A 19477-nucleotide genomic window follows, 5' to 3' on the forward strand; every position below is an offset into this window, starting at 1 on the left:
TGAGTGGGGAGGACATACAACCATCTCCTGCCCTTAGATAAAGATGTTTATAACATGAAATCATGAAAAATATATTTATAACAGAAAATAAAAAAGGAGGTACTGCAATGCAACATTCGCTACTTAACATCACTTACATTGGCTGATTGAATTATATTATCTGCTCTTTGTATGTTGGAATTCTAATCACATAATTAGTTTTCTGGTTGTTAATCAATGTGTAAGAAGCTTTTGACAGATAATAATTAATATTACATATATTCAAAAGTGAGAGTGAGTTGCTGTGATGGATGTGATATTGATGGTTTGAATTGTAGCCTTTGTTTCACAACACTGAAGGTGCAGTTAATATATTTATGTAGTTTCCAGAGGGAGCTGCATTTATGATTCCTGGGGATGCAAATGAAGTTGGTGTGTATCCAGTACCTGTTGCACCTGTAGAAATTTACACAAGCCAAAATATAAACAAATTAGATGATTTATGGATTATTTTAGATAAATTCTGTTTGGCAAGCAAGAATGATTGTGTGGTTTAGGTTTCTTTTTCTTTACCCTTAGCAGGGAAGCAGAAGGAAGAAGACCCTACCCTAGAAGAAAGGATGAGTTGTGATGTAATGTGGATCCAGTCACTCTAGGAGAAATAAGGGAATTAGGTAACCCAGTTGGTGCTGGGTACAGGTTGAGCAAGGAACTGGTCCAGCTACAAAATATAGTTCCTCCCTTTTAATCTTGATAATGCTCTGAAGTGACAGGATGAGTTATACTCCTCTGCTTTGCTCCCCCTCGTTTCCCTCAAGTAAAAGTCAGTAAATTGTTCTCACAGAGTGAGTGGGTGTCTGGGATTTTGTAAGACAATTCTAAGTGTGCAAAACACCAATTCTCAGTTGAGACTGACTGAATAACTTGATTTTAGTTTCTGTCTCCCTTAGAGAATCTTTTAGACTCGTTCCTAGAGGTGAGGAGATTGTAAAAGCTGATTGTAAGAGAGCAATTCTGCAAGAGGTTATTTTAATTGTTTAATTTTCTGTTTCAATTGCTTCTTCAGACTTTTTCTGCAAGCACAGTTCCTTAAAGAACTCTGTTATTTCACTTCTGAGAGAGAAGATGAGAGGTAAGTTGGTCACTGCCCATAACAGATGGAAGGAACACAAAGAAAAGATGATTAGATCTCAAGTACTTTAGTTTTCTTTAAATTTAAAACTTGTGCTGCCTCCAGCAGTGACTTTTTAGAAAAAAACTTATCAACCCAAGCACTGAAGGACTCATTAAGTTGTCCAGCTTTATTAAGTCAGGCACCTAGTCCAAGATAGTTCTTAAGTTTCCTTGTCAACAGTGAGATAATCACCTCCAGATGTAATTTATGCTGTCCATTTGCTTAAATGATTACAGAGCAAGAATACATAAACCATTTAGATTAAGCATTTTAAGACAGCCAAAGCTAAGGTAATTAATTAATTTACTATATCTGAACTCTCCTAGAGCAACAATATCTACAAACCAAGTGCTTTGGTGCATCTCTGGAAAAGAAAGAAACAAATATCAGTCAAGGAAGGATCAGTAGTGACAGAAAAAATGTAGTGGTCTTGTAGAAGATTGGGGAAATCTCTTTGCACAGATGGCTGTGCAAAGTGCTGGTTGCCTGTTCCACAGAATGATTAATTAAAAATTGAAGAGAGAGGGCTACTTGGTAGGTCAGAGAAATGCTGTGGTGATCATATTATTAGAAGATAAAAGAACCAAGCAAATTTCCAGGGGATGTTTGTAGTATTTTTCTCCAAAGGAAAAGTCAGGAACCGATACAACAGTAATTTACATGTATATATTTAAATTTTGGAGAGCAATGTGAATTTGTGCTGCTCCCTGTAGGAGCCTTTTAAGGTCAAAGAAATACAAAGAAGTTCTTCTCCTAAGCCCCAGTGAGTGAAGCACATGTTCTGTCCATATGTTATGGAAGAGACTTCTCAAGGAGCTAATTTGGGGTGTTTTGCAACATGTTTTCACCTCTCCCTGCTCTGACTTGTCTGGACGTGCTGACACACCTCAGATGGGAAGGTTGGGTGGATCTTCAGCTTGGAATGACCAGTTTTCTCCAAGTACTAACAATAGACAAAGCTTTCTACAAACAGTGTCTGTAAGTCAGAGTGTGGACACAGCCTAAAATGTGCAGAAAATCCTTGCTGGCTCCTTGCACTTCTACATCTCCTTGTGCTTCTTCAGCTCTTGGAATCCACAATTCCTCTCTTTTATAGGAAAAAGAGGGGTCGCAGTGGCATAAAAATGAGGAATGTCCCTCTCTGTCTTCCTTTCCAGGAGAAAATGTGCAATTACTGTGGACACTGTCGCAAGTTTCTCTCTAGATTTGCTTTAAGAATATGAGTTTAAAGGTCTTTTCCAACCAAATTATTCCAGGTTTTTCTGTCTTTCCCCAGCCTTGCCAGTGGTGTGATGGCAACACAACACTTGGGAAATCTCTCTGCTGACTTTCATGAAACCCATGTTTCACCTTCTATACCAGGTAATTGGAGATTGTTTTTGTCCCTTTCCTTTCATAATTCTATACCATATAATTTGACATTGATTTTGTTCCTTTTCCTTCATAATTTCAACATATTTAGAGTTTCCAGGCTGTTCCTTTGGCCTTTTCCAAATATTCTCTTCAGCAGAACATCACGGTCTGCAGATTAGGAAAGGAAGTAATTACGGTTATGATATACAGAACTAAGAAATTATGCAATATTAATTCCTCTCTCCCCCACAGATTGGCAATGTAAAGTGGAAATCAGCTGAGAACATTCCAGGTACACTTAAAATGTCAGTGAACTGGATGGTGAGAGGTCAGTTCAGCTATGATGTGATACAGAATTCCTAAGGGATTTCAGGCTCTGCCCGACCCTTTTGAGCACGGAGGACAGTGTTACATGTAAAGGGGTCATCCAGTGCAGAGGGATCATCCAGATCCACCCCCTGCCATGGGCAGGGACACCTTCCACTATCCCAGGTTCTCCAAGCCCTGTCCAACCTGGCCTTGGACACTCCCAGGGATGGGGCAGCCACAGCTTCTCTGGGCAACCTGTGCCAGGGCCTCACCACCCCCACAGGGAAGAATTCCCTCCTAATATCCAATCTAAACCTCCATATTCAATCTAAACCTACAAATCATCCACTCCAATTGTTTATTTCATTGCACTGGCCAAGGAGAGTCCGATTGGTCTCTTAATGCAGGCAGTGAACTGGAGTTTGGCAATTAAATTAGGTATGATGAGTCTAAACTTAAATATTTGGCCTTGTAGGGAAAATCAAAGGGGCTAAACCAAAACCAGGCCAAATCCTGTTCCTGCAGTTCTAAAAAGAAATAGGAGTGTCTGCCTTTGCAGGGGGAGAAGGACTGGTAAATTTGGATATCAGTCAAATAATGGGCATAACCTTAATTCTGATTTCAGTTCTTCACAGGACCAAATTTGAAATACTTTGGTTGTGAAGTACTTTCACTGATTTTCTGGTGTTTGTAGGACAGCTGCTCTCTAAATGGACGAGGATAACACCAGGGAAAGTTATGTGGACTGATAAAGCTTTCAGCTGCTGGATTTACCACCTAATGCTCCCTTGTGGGACTAAGTGATAGTGCACTTTATTTGTTGTGTAATTTTGATGTGGAGGTGGTATGTGATCCTTTAGTAGGACTTTCCTTTCTGTCCTCTGCTGTAGAAGCAAGGTAATTGCTGTCACGCCTGATGAAGTTTGAGGTGTGAGAAACAAGGCTGATGAGAGAAATCACTTCCCCCTTAGGGTTACAAAATCCATTATGCAGCAACTTTAAGCACGTAAGCACAGACACCTCCATAACTTCTGTACGCAGCACCTTTCTCAGCTTATTTTCCATTTATCCCATTAGCTAGAAGTTATTCCTTGCTGACATACCCCAGGAAGCCACATTCTTTGTAGTTTTTGTTCTTCTCTCCCCTATTCTTGTATTCATAGCTTGGCTCAAGTGAGTCTCAATTATATTTTGAGTTTCCATGGAAGCTTCTCCTTCATGACATTCGTACCTGTCTTGTTCAGACATGGAGAGCTGCATATTTAGTGCCTCCTCAGCCCTGAATTTGTGACAGAGAACTTCTGGTTTGATTTAGATGGAAATAGGGTCATCTGGTGCTTAGAAAAGCAAGTTTGAGTTGTTAAAAGTGAGGAAAAATAGTGGGAGAATGGCTCTATATGTTTCCATAATTTCTTCCAGGGGTTTAGGCACCCACCCCACAACTGTGGGTGCAGCCAAAACAGGATATAATCGGCTCTACTGGCCAAAAAGGGTGTGTGGTGTGATAGAAAAATCAGATTATATAACTTTCTATTCAGCAAGTCTGTGCTGCAAACCTTGAGTCACACACTGATGCTTTTTGAGGGGCAGTGATAAGATCTGCTCTTGTGAAAGAACAGGTTACATCAGGAGAAGATGCAAGGATACAGTTCTGCCAGTGCCTCCCTTCCATCCCTACTGTAAAACCTCGTGTTTCAGCTCAGCTGTCTCATGCAAACAGGGCAGCACAACTTTTTTCATCCCATCCTGAGTGATGTGCAGACACAACTTACACGGCGTAAGCATAAGAAATCTTTCAGTCAAAATACAGTGGGTTTTTTCCTTTGAAATTCCAGATTTTTCACACACCCTTTGCCTCTTTACTGACCTCCACTGGGTTACAGTACTCAATTTTTCAGAAATTGCTGCAAAAAGGCACAAAAAAACTACTTTCAGTGGCATTACTGACAACCTCCGAACCCAGTGCTGGTTAAAACTAGGGGAGCACACTCAAATAATGGGGAACATCCCTAAAGAATAGGGTTGGCATCAACTCTGGGCCTCATCAGCTGCTCCACTAAAACTCTATTTATCCAATCCTTACTCGCCTGAGTCTTTTCTAGACCAGCATTCAGGACCTTGAACAAAAGGAAATGAAGAATTTCTAGATTTCCTAAAGGTCATTGTTATTCTTCCAAAATGTGACTCTGCTTGTGGCTCTAGAAGAGTTCAGATTAAGCTACATAACACTGGTGCTCTTCCTTAAAACACAGTATTCAAGTTACAAGCAGAAGAGAGACACTCTTCTGGTCATCAATTAGTCCCAGGAAGCAACAAGAGTTGTGATGTTTCGAACTGGAGGGGAATATGGATTCATCTTTTATGCAGATGGTGTGACACCTCTGAGGACTTGTGCAAAGTTCTTATAATCAACTTTAATGAGAGCTATAAAGAGCTTAAGAGATATTCTGTCACACTTCCACACAAATTTGCATTTGTCAGCTTGATTGACAACAAAAAATGATGAGGCATCCACAATTTCTCTTTTCCACTGTCACCACCCCTATTGCAACAAAATTCTTCTTTATTTTTAGTCTAAACCCACCCTCTTTCAGGTTAAAACTGTTGCTCCTTGTTCTGTGACTACATGTCTTGGAAAAATGTCTCTCTCTGTCTTCCTTTATGTCCCCTTTACATATTAAAAGGCCATGGGGAACATGATGATGTTCCTTACAGGAGATCCTAAATTCTTTCAGACCCACGGAAATCACAAGGTCTGACCCACAGCACCAGTTTGGCTGAACAGTCCCACATCCCAAGTCCTCAGGAGAACATTAAGACCCTCAAAAGTCCCCACCATGGCATTTTTTCCAGCTTGATGCTCTGAACTCCAAGGAGAGAATCACAGATCCTGCTCTGAATGAGGAATGAACAGAGAACATCCTTCTGACAAGTTGCACCACATGAGCAAGAAGAATGAGAAAAGAAAAAGAAGGAACAGGAGTTACAGGCTGCAAATAATTACTTATGGATGCAACTTGCATTGTCCTCCTATATATTGCATTTTTATGAATAATTCATTTTGGTTCTTTATTATGAATAATTCTTTTATTTATATTTTATTTATATTTTGTTCTGGGTTGCTCAGCTTAATTAGTGCTCCTTTTTTTCCCTTTTTTTTTCCCTTTTGTTTCTGTGGTTTTGTGGGGTTTTGTTTGTTGGTTGGTTTGTTAGGGTTTTTTTGCTTTGTGTGGCATTTTTTCTCCTTTTATGGAGATTTTGGATTACCTCTGATTACATCCCTTGGTTTCTTGTATTGTTGGAAGTCACAGAATCACCTTTTACTGAGGCTGTTGCTGCTGCCCACAAACTGTAATGAAAGATGAACCCATTAAAAAGATTTTACTGAGTTACAGTGAAAAAAGCAGCAAATATATTAATCACTTAGGAGGTGCAACAGCTCAGTTTGGAAAAATCAGATTTTAACCTGCACAAAAGATCCATTTAGCCTTGCCCCAAATATCTGGGTTTTTTAATTTAGGCTTGATGACATATTTATTAAGACAAATGTTCCAGAAGGGACCATCATGCAGGTTTGGCCCACTTCACCCTACTGCAAGGAGAAGAAAAATGGATTACAGAGCATAAAAACGTGGGATGTGTGAGAGAACAAGTGGATATCAGGTAGATGTCAAGTCAGAATTTGGTGTTTATCTTTTTAGCAGCTGAGATTTTGACTGTGAAAAGATAGATTGCAAAACACCAGTGTTTGCAAGACTGGAAATGCTCGAGTTTAGCTTAATGTGGGGTTCCAGTAGAAAAGTGAGCAGCTGGACTTAATGCAAGAGCTGTGGAGCAGATTAATAAAGGGTTGTTAGATAGTCCTGGCCATCGAGAAACACACTCCATCTCCACTTGGGGAAAAACAGGGAAATCTCTCAGTGATGTCACTGGAGCTTTTAAACTTCGTGCAGGATTTTAGGATCAGAGAAAGGTTGGACTTGATGGTCTTGGAAGTCTTTTCTAACCTTAATGATTCTATAAAGTAGCTAAGGAGGTATGAACACAGGCCAAGGAGGGGCTGAATCCTTCCTCCTTTTCTGCTGAATATTCAAAATTGAGTATTCAGTGTAGGAGGGCAGCTAAACAGAACAAGCTGTGCTGCCCTTCCAGAGGTGCGTGCTGGTGGGCAGGAGGTGGCTTACCTCAAATGTTATAAAAACATATTCTATAAAAAGCACCAAATGTGAGCCTAAAGGGATGGCAAAGCCCAGGAATGAGAAGGAAAATGTGCTTCCTGTCTGCCTACAGGGGAGAAGCAAAGAAACAGATTGATGATAGAAACTATTAAACTTTTTTTTAAGGCATCTTATTGCACTGGCTGAATTTGAGAGCTGTGTTGAGAAACCAGCTTTAGGATTTTCACATCTTCCTCTAAAGGAGAGGAGCCATAAACACTGTGTAAACAATTTAATTGTGATAATTAGATGAGATTTCTCCTGGTTCTTTGCATCAGCATTTCTTACTTGAAATCTAAACTGCAGAATCATTACTGAGTGAGAGCTTTACCAGCCCAAGCAGACTCAAGAGCAAATGAGCACTGAGGAAAAAAAAGGCAAGTAGATGTGTGAGAAATGTTATAAATGTAAAGGAATTAATTCAAATTAATCATCAAAGACAGTAACTCAGATAAATTAATTCCAGCTTTGATCACACACTGAAAACTCTGTCCTAATTGTGAGCTCCTCCATCTGGGTTGCTGCTGATGTGGGTTTTAACATGTGGTTTTCTACGGAATAAAGAAACCATCGACTTAATCACAGCTTTATATTTTCAAGATTGTGGTCTGTTTTGAAAACAGAAAATTATGTAGATGCTGTGACTGTTTAGGAAGATAGGAAAAGTAGAACCAAGTGTTGTTTTGCAATTAATACTCATAAGTAAACTATTTCAAGTCAATCGTTTACTTATAATTTTACAAAGAAGAAGGGGGCAGGGAGAGGGTTAAAAAAAAGCAGTTTCACAATCTCCCATCAGAATCTGGTACAACATTCCCTGTGTGCCATCCCAGGTTTATCCCAGGTGACAGAAGCATCCAGTGCAAGCTCCAAGGATTATTACTGCCATGGGCCCTGTGGAAGCCCCCTGCTCTCTGCTCCCTTTTTGCCGTGAGTGCTGGAGAACTGGAAATAGAGAAGTACTGGGTTTCATCAGGTGCTAAATATAATACAGAGTTTCCTTGAAATTGGTGTGTTTTGGTTGGGATTTTTTTAACTGTGCATAAGAATGTGCTTAATTCACGTCTCACCCAAGGGTTTCAGGGACTGTAACATCAAAGCTAAACTGCAGATTAGTATTACATTTCTGGTTAATCAGGGGTGTATTTTACGGGAAGTTTTCCCTGTCTGAGCCAGTCCTGGGAACAGAATGAGCTTGCTGAGACATCCTCCAAGTAGTTAGGTACCCCCCACCTAGAGGTACTGTGGGGCTTTGGGTGCTGGGGATGCTCTGGGGGTGCAGAACCGGGGCAGGGACAGGGCGATTTTTTGGGGACAAACCCAACTCGGGGCAGTCGGAGCTCATGGAGAAGCTGGGGAAAGGCGGGGCAGGGGGTGCGGGAGGGCCAGGGCGGGTCCCACCCTTAAATGCCACGGCGGAGCGGGATGCCGGGCTGGAGGGACGGGAGGAAGGAGGGAGGATGGCAGGGCTGGGGGTCGGCGGGGCGGTGCAGGATAGGGATGGCGACGGGGACGGGGACAGGGACGGGGATGGGGACACCGCGGGGCTGCGGCGCTTCACCTGGGAGGAGATCGGGCAGCGGAACGGGCGGGGGCCGGCCCCGCAGGAGCGCTGGCTGGTGATCGACAGGAAGGTGTACGACATCAGCCACTTCTGCCGGAGGCACCCGGGAGGGGCCCGGCTGCTCGTCAGCCACGCCGGGCAGGACGCCACGGTGAGGAGCGCCGGGACATGGACGGGCCGGGAGCGCCCCGGGATGCGGGGGCCGAGCAGGGAGAGCCTGGGGGGGCGACTGCGGGGTGCGGGGGTACTCAGGGTATGGAACAGGGTCGGGGGAATGAAGCGTCACTGCCCCGTGCGAGCCTCCCCAGCCCCGTGCTGCAGACACACAAAAATGAGGCAGCCCGCGGGACAACGGCATCGATCCAAGTCGAGACTCTTTTGGTTTAAAGCCATTCCCCCTTTGTCCCATCCCTCCAGGCCCTTGTCCAAAGCCCCCTTCCAGCTCTCTTGGAGCCCCTTTAGGTACTGGAACCGGTTCTCAGGAGGACATGGAGATGCTCCGCGGGCTGGAGCACCTCTGCTGTGGAAACAGGCTGGAAGAGCCAGCGGTGCTCAGCCTGGAGAAGAGAAGGCTCCAGGGAGACCTTCAAGCCTCTTCCAGTCCTAAAGGAGTTCCAAGAGAGCTGGAAAGGGGCTTTGGACAAGGACCTGGAGTAACAGGACAAAGAGGAATGGCTTTTAACTAAAAGAGAGTCCATTTAGATTAGATGTAAGGAAGATATTTTTCCATTGAGGGTGGTGAGGCACTGGCACAGGTTGCCCAGAGATGTAGATGCCCCATCCCTGGAAGTGTTCAAGGCCAGGTTGGATGAGACTCTGAGTAACCTGGTCTAGTTTTATCTAGTTCTACGATTCTTATCTCTTGATCTTACTTGTGCAACTACTGAGAGCTGCAGCGATTGCTCACAGCCAGGGTAAGTTGAGAAAGCTGCCACAGGAGCTGCTTCCAGAAACATCCTTCCTAAATTCTATCCCTCCTAAATGCCCCCCAACATAAACTGGGGGGAAAGCAAAGACAGCAGTGCTTTTACAGGCTGGCATCTGGAAAAGTTTTTGTAGTTATTGCTCGTGGTCTTTCTGACCTTTGGGATGAACAGAATAGAAAGAATTGGCCAGTTAAGAGGTGTCCAAGGGAGTTGGTGTGTGGGCAAAAAGACTTCTGCTCATCAGGTTTGCTTGTCTTGTTCGTTTAATGCCATGGAAACTTGTGGTAAACACACACAGAACCATTCAGGAAATTCCTTGGAGTTCTTGCCTTTTAGTATGTGCAGGAGTAGAAAAGAGTGGTAAATTAACATCTAGACAAAGATGTGACAAATGTGATTGTTTCTTTGCTGCGTATTTTAAAAGAAAAAAAAATCCCCAGACAAACAGTTCCTGATTTTCCATATGTAACGGATGTTTGAGGCTCAGGAAAAATTAAGAAATTATCTTTGTTGACTGGAAGATTTTAATTAAGAGCAGAAAGCCAGGAAAGGTAGCAACTCAGGAGAGGATGAAAAACACAGAAGGGGCTCAGTAAGCAAACAAACCTGAGGGATGGTAAAATGAGGATAATTAATGCCACAATATTAGTCAGGGTGACACGGCACAAGACTGATTTAGGCACATGGTGGAGATTCATTTAATTTTGTATTGTGAAGCCTGGACACCTGCAGTAATTGCAATAGTGGACATGAGCCCTCTTCTGAAATAAGATCTCATTTGAAAGCTTAGGACAAACATGGGAAGGCAAAGGCAGCAAAAGCTTGATGAGTTAGAAAGATAAATGATCTTTGCTATTGTGGTTCCTCCACAGGGAATGTTTTGCACAGCAGATTGGGGTTTGTCACTGGAATTTGGTTTTCTTACCTCTTCCTTTACCCTTGTGCATTTGCAGGATGCCTTTGTGGCATTCCATGTTGACAAGGTGCTGGTGAGCAAGTACTTGAAGCCACTGCAGATTGGGGAGCTGGCACCAGACCAACCCAGTGTTGAGCCCACTAAAAATGTAAGTCTGTCCTGATAAATCAGATCAAAGGCAGATTAAAAATATACTCTGAGATTAGACCTTGTTCTTCTGTATCTTCCCAATTTTTGTGCTACCACTTAGAAACCATACATGAATATTAGACTAAATCCACCATCTGTGGTTGAGAATGAGATTCCTGGAGATTTTTTTTTTCTTATCATAGTGACTCTTGTTTAGCTGGGGGCCAGCTGGGCTGGAGGTGCAGATTTTTAATACAGGAGTTTAACCCTCCTCTGTTAATCCTGGGAAGAGTAAAGTGATGACGTAAATTAAGAGGAATGATTTCATCTGAAGACCTACCACAAGGTGGCATGTGAAGCTCATGCACATAAAGTACAACTTCTACTAGACACAACCTCCACCTGAGCTACTGTGCTACTCTCCCCCTGCCAAGGAGATGATGGAAGCAGCACCAAAGATTAGTCTTAGGGGCTGGAGGTGCAGAAATTGGGATGACTCCTTTGCTCTGTGCACCTTAGCAAAGACACAGAGAAGCTGTAAGAGAGCCGTGATGGTTTATTTGTGTGCAAGCCCAGGTCTTGTCCTTTTAGCCAGAGCCTTTGCTCTTTCTTTCCTCAAGTGTTTTTTGGGTTATGAGGTTGCATGCCATCTAAAACCAGAGAACGTGTAACCCTGGTGCTTCCCCCAGGAAATGCTGGTCAAAGATTTCCGGGAATTGCGTGATACTGTCGAGAAAATGGGACTTATGGAGCCAAATCAGCTCTTCTTCTTCCTCCACCTCGCTCACATCCTGCTGCTGGATTCTGCTGCCTGGCTCATTCTCTTCTACTTTGGGACATCCTTAATGCCTTTTGTTGTCTCCCTGTTGGTGTTGACAATTTCCCAGGTAAGCAACGGAGCCCACAGAATGTGCACAAGGACTTCCATCACCTTCCATCCACTTACATTTCCTAGTCCTCCATTTCCTGACTTGGCACAGTCCTCCTTTGTCATAAGACAACAACTACATGGATATAAATAAGAAATTCTGCATGGGGGGGCTCCCACTAAACTTAGTCTGGCATCCTTTCAGTGAGATATATTCTGGGGAAGGCCTTAAGAGCATCAGGATTTCATAGTCCCTTTCTGATGATGACTTTGGAGCAGTGTCAGAGAAGTAAATCTGGGTATTTCAAAGCAAACGATGGATGTGGCACCATCCTGGTCTTCTCCCCTCCCAAAGTTTTCTTTTTCCTCTTCCAGGTCCAGGCTTCATGGCTACAACATGATTTAGGTCACCTTTCAGTATTCAGGAAGAGCAAGTGGAACCACTTGCTGCACAAGTTTGTAATGTGCCACTTGATTGTAAGTACCTGACCCTGGGAAACTGCTGAGATTGGATGGTTTTCCTGTAAAAATGTGCATTCTGAAGACTCTGTGGGGGATTCTTTTCAGCATTGGGGGAAGGAGGGGAACTGGCTCTGAAAGCATCATACTTTTCATACTTTGTTCTTCATTTAAAAAGGGGGCATCAGCCAAGTGGTGGACTCTCCTGCACTCCCAGCACCACTCCAAACCCAACTGCTTCCATAAAGACCCTGACATCGATATGCACCCTTTCCTGTTCACTTTGGGGAAGAAACTCTCAGTGGAGGTCAGTGTGTGTGTGTGGGAAGAACACTCCAGTCAACAAAACCATGCTGGACCATAAAGATCTAGAAGTGAGATGTGATGGCAGTTTCTGCAAAAAGATTGGGTCTACTTTCTTCATAGTTCACATTAAGTCCCTTTAAGAATATCTTAAACAGCTGACAGGTTGTAAATAAATTACACATGATGTACATGCATCACACATAGGGTGAAAAATCCACCAGCAAAAGGGCTGTTAATGGTTATAGAAACTTAACGACCTGGAACACCAACTCAGTAATTTATGATTATTAGATAACCTGTAAACATTAATATAAAGCGTGTCTGCAGTTGGTCTTTTTTATATTATATTTATATTACTACTTATATTAATGTCAGAGGCTCAGAGATACAAGTGCCTTTGGCATGGCTGTGTCTGCCAGGAGAAGGCAGAAGCCTTGCTGTGACAGGAACAGCAGGAGTTAATAACTCAGGGCTGTTCCTGTAGCTCTAGTTGGGCAGAAGTCATTTGACCATGTAGGATGTGCCTGGACACTTCCAGAAGTGACAACCTAAGAGTGCTGAACCCTTTTTGCTATAAATCTTCATCAGTTCTTGAATCCTTGTCACAGCAGCTACAGCAGTGAAATATTTCTCTCCTTGGAAGACCTCTGCCGTCATGAAACTGTCACTTACGTGCACAAAATCACAAAAGACAGTAGGGGGGAAAATGAGAGAAAATACATATAACTATTTTTGACTGATAATACAATTTAGCCTTGAAATATCTAATTCCTCACAAAATTATGAATATGGCAAGAACGTAAAACCAAGGAAATTCACCAGCTAAAATTCACCTCCGTCCATGCTCAATATTCTTTTTACCATAACTTAAAGATCACACCATCTTTTAATGGATAAAAGGCATCAAATCCCTACATTAATGCAATGAGGGTTTATAGACAATATTATATTTGTAAACTAATAGGAGGGAGACAGAAGGAATGAGGCTTGTGGGAAGTCTGCAAGAAGGTGCCTCTGGAAAATAAATGGGAAAGAGCAAGTTACCTGTGCAAATTTCCTAGTTGCCACTCAGTAATTTGTTTTTCTGGGTTTTTCTCACAGCTTGGGATCAAAAAGAAGAAGTACATGCCCTACAATCACCAACACAAATACTTCTTTATCAGTGAGTATCTCCATTCTCCTGCAATACCACGAAGGGTATTAACGGGGATTGTAGATTCTACTTTTGACCTGTAGAAATTCAGCAGAATGAAGGTACCTGTGTCAAAGAGCACAATAAAAGAACATAATAACCTAGTTTTTGGAACAGCTGAAGACCTGACTGGATCAAACCCCAAGCAAATGGTCAGAGCTGGTGCTGCTCCAAGATCCTCAGGTCCTTTCCAGCCTGAATTATCTTATCTGTGTGAGATCAGGTTTCTGTGTCCTTTTTGACTTGAAACACATTGATTTGGTTTGAGAATTTTTAGCCAAATGTTGTTTGTTCCAGAGTAGAAAAAGTAGGGGGGTACCCTTATACCAGGTCATCTTAAAATTGTATGGCTTTGCAATAATAAACATACAGCTATTTGAACAGAGAAAAGGAGAAAGTCTCTTAACTCCCTTATTAAGGAAGTTGAGATGAGGCTCCAGGGGCTGTTTGGGAGCTGTATAATGAGGGTTAATAAACTATATAAAGAGAGGAGAGGGAAAAACTCGGAATTTCTCCCATCAGTGCCCTGATCTCCAGGCTCACTCCTTCTTCCCTCTTCTTCCCATCCTAGTGAAGCTTTATGAAGCTTTATTCCTTTTGCAAAGCAGCTCAATTTCAACATGGGACAAGGTGATAATAAACTTTTGCCTCTCTCCATAATAGTCTGAAGCAAGTCCTTCTTGCTTGAAAATGGACAGTATGAACTTGAACCATAAAACCCAGCAGAAATAGGCACTTTGGTTTGACTAATTTCACCTATTTTTTTACCCTTAACCTCTGAAGAAGGCAAGAACTGCTCCCAGCAGTGTCAGGTCTCTCTCTTCTGGCTAGACAGAAACAGCAGGGTTAGTTCAGGTGTGCATATCTCAGATATACAATTCCAAGATGCCTGGTTGAGGAAGGAGATCCTATCTCAGATCTCCCACATCCTCCACAGAGGCTCTGGGTTATGATATCACACCACATCTTTCAGTACTTTTCAAATTTAAATAACAGTCTGTGGGTTTTTTGTGGGTTTTGGGGTTTTTCTTTGCAAGCAAGATGTCTATTTGGAAGGTTGAATTTTTAATTCTCCAACCCCAAATCCCTGGTAGGTGAGGGATTTCGTGTGTATTCCCATTGTTCCCTGCTTTGTACAGCAGAATGGGGAGCCAGATAAGCTTTGGGCTTTGGAAACCACTTCTCAAAATACCCATTTGTGGCTGTTCCCCAGTTAAAAGCATAAAATGAAGTCTGAGGTTTGTAAGCACCATCAGATCAATGGACAGACCCAGTCATTCAGTCCATGACATCCCCAGTGATAATGGATTTTCCCCTACAGCTCTTCCTCCGCTTCTGTTTCCCACCTACTTCCACTGGCACACGTTCTACATTGCTTACACGAAAAGGTACTGGGTGGTAAGTACTGCTCCTTGTGTGACAAAAGGGGTCAGCTGGGGGCCTTCAACCTTCTGAGCTCCGTGGAAAAGCTGTGCCTATAAAAATCTCCTGGATGTGAAAGCTCAGATTCATCTCTTACACACGCCATAAAAGTATCATTAACTTGTGTTAACTTGAATTTCTCCAGATTATTCCATTCAGAAAAAAACCCCAAAACTATAAAAGCTGAATGTAAATTATTCTCTTGCACATATAAATGAAGATTAGAAAGACTTTAGGAAAAGTAATTCACTTTTTTTTTTTTTCTTTTCTTGTTGTCTCTGTTTTTGGTAGGACTTGGCCTGGATGATGACCTTCTATATCAGATTCTTTTATATTTATGGATCATTATTAGAAATAAAGAGTGTCCTAGCATATTATTTTATATTCAGGTGATGTCTCTTTAGCTTTCCTCTAGACATTCTTTCCATCTGTACCTGCCTGCCTTTGTTTGCCTCTGCTTATCTTACCACATTCTCCCTTAACCACCTCATTTTTTGCTAGTGTTTGAATTCCATAAAGTTAAACTAACACTCATCTGCTCAATTGCCAGGGCAAGTTTTAGGTTGCTGTGGCAGTAAAGAGACTTCACTGGGTGCTGAGCAAACTGAGAAATACTTATCTTAAATTACATTCAGTGCTTTGGGTGTTGGGTCTTCTACTGGTTAAGAGAACATTTAACCAAACCAGCTTAGTCTGGGCTTGCAAATACCCAGGCTTGAATGGACAACACACTCTCCACTTGGACCATTTCACTGATTTTAATCAGTTTGGTCCTTGGCTGCAGATAAAACAAGCTGACACAAGCTATGTCAGTGTTAACACACATTAAATAATCATGAGTTTCAAAAGGAAGTATGAAACTTCCAGGTTTTGGAAGTTCTTCCAGGTGCTGGATTAGCAAGGCTGGTGTTCAGCCACGTCTTTGTGAGTCTGGCTATGCTGTTATTTAATGGCTCATCACTAACCCTCCCACCTGACGCTGGATTCTGCCCTCTGGTCTGATTGCACAGGATGCTGGAGAGCAGCTGGTTTGTCTGGGTTTCCCAGATGAACCACATCCCTATGGATATTTACTATGACAAGAACCTGGACTGGGTGTCTACGCAGGTAAAATATTTTTCTATTCTTAAGGATTGTGGCCATACAGTTACAAATTTTAACCATAAGATAAGCAAGACTCCTATGGTATTGGGGGTGAAACCTGTTGGCAACTGGGCATGGAAGGTTAGCAGGGTAATGGATTCACTTATGGAAATGGTAAAGGAGCACAGCAATGACACATTCATGGGCAATCTAAAATCAAACCCAGGTCCCAGCTCCAGTTCCTAAACACACCCACCTCCTCACTTTCTGCAAGAGCCAACTCCTAGTTTTACTGTGGTCCAGTTTAGCCAGTCTGTACATCTGCTGGCCCACAAAGCTGCAGGAGGGTTATGATCCCTGGCTGGAGGCTCAGCTTAGGCTGAAAGAAAACAACAGAGCAGAGCAGCACAGTGCACTGTGCTCTTCAGAGAGATGAGAAAGGCTGCAGTTACTAAGCTGGACTAACTTTGTTTTCCTTTGTCTTCCTCTAGCTCCAAGCAACATGCAACGTCGAGCAGTCATTGTTCAATGACTGGTTCACTGGGCATCTGAACTTCCAGATTGAACATCAGTGAGTGCACACACCAAGAGGGAATTTTCTTCCCTCCTTTTATTTAAAACTATTTTTTATTTCTCTTTCTTTTCCCTTCTCTTTTTTGCTCTGAATTCTACAAATAGTTGTGGGGCACCAATGAGTTTGTCTTTTACAAGACTCAAACCCCTAAAGAGAATCACAGGGATGACAAGTGAAAATGGAACATGGCAGGACCCGTGCAACCACATGGGCAGCAACACGGTCTATCTCAAGCAGTAGCTTGTAAGGATTAGGGAAAATATCCATGTTACATCACCTGTTTATACTGTGCCACAGTAGTTTAAGCCCACCTATGCTGACTATTTATGCTGTTACTTTAGAGAATGAGAAGGATGGGCTCATCTCCTGCTCTGTGCTACAGAGGTGGTTAATTCTGGAAAGAGGGGAGGGGGAAAGTAGTTTCTTCTATAAGCAGCACTTAATTCGGAGAAATGTTGTTTTGAAGACGCTAGAGACAAACTGGGGGGAAAAAAAGAGGGGGAAAAGCAGGAAAAGTCATATAAGTCATAAAAGAAAGAAGAGCTGGGAGCACCTACAGACCCTGCTCAGTGCGAGTTGGGTGATTCCTGAGAAGTATGAATGGATGTGGACACCAGAAAGGCAGGATTTCTCATGGAGCACTGGAAGAGAACCTGCCTGTCTCATGTTCACAGCCTGTTCCCCACAATGCCAAGACACAACTACTGGAAGGTGGCCCCTCTGGTGAAGTCCCTGTGTGCCAAGCACGGCCTGGAGTACCAGTGCAAGCCCCTGCTCACGGCCTTTGCAGACATCGTGCAGTAAGTGAAGCACACAAAAAGGCAGAAGGATTGCAGGAGGAGGCCCTCACCAACCCTCCTCTAAGCAATGTGTCCTCTCTCTCCCTCTCTCAGTTCCCTGAAAAGCTCAGGAGAGCTCTGGCTCGACGCCTACCAGCACAAATAAGAAGCCAAGGATTGGTGGTGCCATTCAGAACCTGCCATGTCTGCATTCCCAGCAGAGCTGAGGAGCAGGGACCACAAAGGACTCTCTGGCAGAAGAGAATGAATAAGAACTGAAGGATACCATTCCAATAGGGATGAAGCCGCCTGAATTTTACTTCTGGTCTTTCCTGGGGTTTTGGTTCAGATCTGTTAAGAGTGGGGAGGGCAAGCAGAAGGTGAATTGTTAGAACAGGGAGAAGCTCTTTGCTAAAATGTGTCTTGAGCATTTCTCTTTGCTAAATGAGTCTGAGCACGGGCTCAAGTCAGACTTTGGACTAGTGCAGATGCACACACCTCACTTCATGTCAGAGTCCTCTGACCATGTTTTCTTAGGTTCTCCTCATGTGGAAAGTTTAATGTTTAATACAATGTTTGCTTATTTGAAGTTACTTGAAATTGCAATTTGAATTTTTTCCAGCAATGTGGTTAAATCATAGTAAGTTATAACAAACTACAGATCACAGTTGAATAAATAAATGTGAAAAACAATGAATTGACAAATTAATAAATAAATTTAAATGTGTTTCCATTACTGTTCTCAAACACTTAATGCCTTGTACTCTTTCAAGCCCCATTCTTTGTCTTCACTTCTCAAAGCTGCTACTATTACACCAATTCTGTATATTAAGAGACAGCTATTTCTTATTTTACTGCTTGGTACCGCTATCCATGTAAAGACTATGATCATACTACAGAAAGATAAACCAAAAGTCAAATAAGTTATCTACAGACCTTTGGTCAAATAGAAAAGTTGCTGTTGCAGCTAAATTAAAAAGTTGCAGGTAAATTATTAGACTGAGCAAGGCTGAGAAGCCTCAATTCCAAGGCTTTGCAAACACAACATTAATTTGGTTCCAACATAATTCATATCAATCATAAACATCAATTATAATTAATTACTAAATTGCTGTTATAATTGATAGAACCAAATTCAGAATTTCTGCAGTTGAAGACTATTTTTACATGGCATGTAGGCTCTGCTTAGCTGTTCTTCAGAGTGTTCCTTGTCTCTAATCCCTAATCCATTAAAAAATGGATTTGAGGATTTTTTTTTTTACTAAATGAAGTAAAATGCTTTTTTTTTTTTTTTTTTGCTTCCTAAGCCTTGATCCAGAGAGGGAGGTTTGTATTTCAATTTTTGGAGGTTATTCAGAAAGTCGCATAGTGTTTCTAAGCACTCTGGGACGTTTTGGGGGTCAGAGAGCTGCCCTTCCCAGCTGAGAGTTTGGATTACAAATAAAACCAGGTGAGGAAGGTGGGACAAGCAAGCAGGGAAAAGGGGAGAGTTAGATAGTTGCTTATGCAAGTCTGGCTTGCAGGAACAGCAGCCACGTGAACTGGTCATGATGCAAAGTTGGTCTTAATCCAAGACTAGATCCTGGCTCCTTTTTAAAGCAGCCTCAGCCAGCTGGACTTAGGAAAAGACCATATACCATAAGGGAATAAAAGTACAGGATCCAGACCCAAGGCTTTAAGGGAGACATGGATTTTTGTGTGCCAAAGCTTATTAAGCTCAAGCTTATTAAAGCAGTTTTGAGGGTTCAAGGGTAAATGGAATTACCTGAGTGGACCCCAGGCAAAAGGTGAGTCAGGGAAAGAGGCTGATCCAGGTGCTTGAATCACCCCTGAGAGGAGGTAATATCTTTCCATTAATTAGTAAGAGAGCACGATCTTTGTCTAAATTGAGTTCCACAGCACTCAGACCCTGAAATAAAAGACCAGCTTTTGGAAAGGGGACTGTGGGAACAACAAAAGCTGAGTACCAGCAGTACCAACCACTTTTGACAATAATGTAAAGTTAATATAAATAGAAATCTCAGAAGGTAAAAAGTAAGATATAAAAAAGCCCCTGCTGATACAATGAATGGACTTTGTGTCGTTTGTGCAACAACTGAATTACATGTGCCATGCTCAGCACTGGCTTCTACTTAAAAACCTTTAACCCCTGCACAGGCAGCCAGAACATGTAAAAGATTTGCTATCAAACCATTTTCTGCCTTGGAAAATGTGCAATTATGGTTAG

At 42.3% G+C, this 19477-nt stretch overlaps 1 protein-coding gene across 2 annotated transcripts; it reads left to right on the forward strand.

Annotated features, from left to right (window-relative positions):
- The first annotated feature begins 10231 nt into the window (after window positions 1-10231).
- Window positions 10232-17983, forward strand: LOC113960649 (acyl-CoA (8-3)-desaturase-like). Of its 2 annotated transcripts, XM_027670315.1 has the most exons (11): window positions 10239-10586; window positions 11257-11454; window positions 11811-11912; window positions 12073-12201; window positions 13302-13362; window positions 14714-14790; window positions 15106-15203; window positions 15825-15921; window positions 16389-16468; window positions 17146-17271; window positions 17365-17983. In XM_027670315.1, the coding sequence occupies exons 1-11, from the start codon at window positions 10365-10367 to the stop codon at window positions 17414-17416; spliced, it is 1242 nt and encodes a 413-aa protein (XP_027526116.1). In that variant the 5' UTR covers window positions 10239-10364; the 3' UTR covers window positions 17417-17983. The 2 variants fall into 2 exon arrangements, with proteins under 2 accessions (XP_027526117.1, XP_027526116.1); XM_027670316.1 differs by lacking the exon at window positions 17146-17271 and having other exon boundaries at window positions 10232-10586.
- The last annotated feature ends 1494 nt before the right edge of the window (window positions 17984-19477 follow it).

The sequence above is a fragment of the Neopelma chrysocephalum genome, unplaced genomic scaffold (genome assembly GCF_003984885.1).
Source record: "Neopelma chrysocephalum unplaced genomic scaffold, ASM398488v2 Primary Assembly neopelma1_96825, whole genome shotgun sequence".
Classification (NCBI taxonomy): Eukaryota; Metazoa; Chordata; class Aves; order Passeriformes; family Pipridae; genus Neopelma; species Neopelma chrysocephalum.

Excerpts from the sequence above, each read along its gene's own strand:
- LOC113960649 (XM_027670315.1), top strand. The coding sequence starts at position 10,365 with ATGATCTTTGCTATTGTGGTTCCTCCACAGGGAATGTTTTGCACAGCA. Across the intron at positions 10,587-11,256 it reads GTGTTGAGCCCACTAAAAAT|GAAATGCTGGTCAAAGATTT; the intron begins GTAAGTCTGTCC and ends TGCTTCCCCCAG. Across the intron at positions 11,455-11,810 it reads TGGTGTTGACAATTTCCCAG|GTCCAGGCTTCATGGCTACA; the intron begins GTAAGCAACGGA and ends TTCCTCTTCCAG.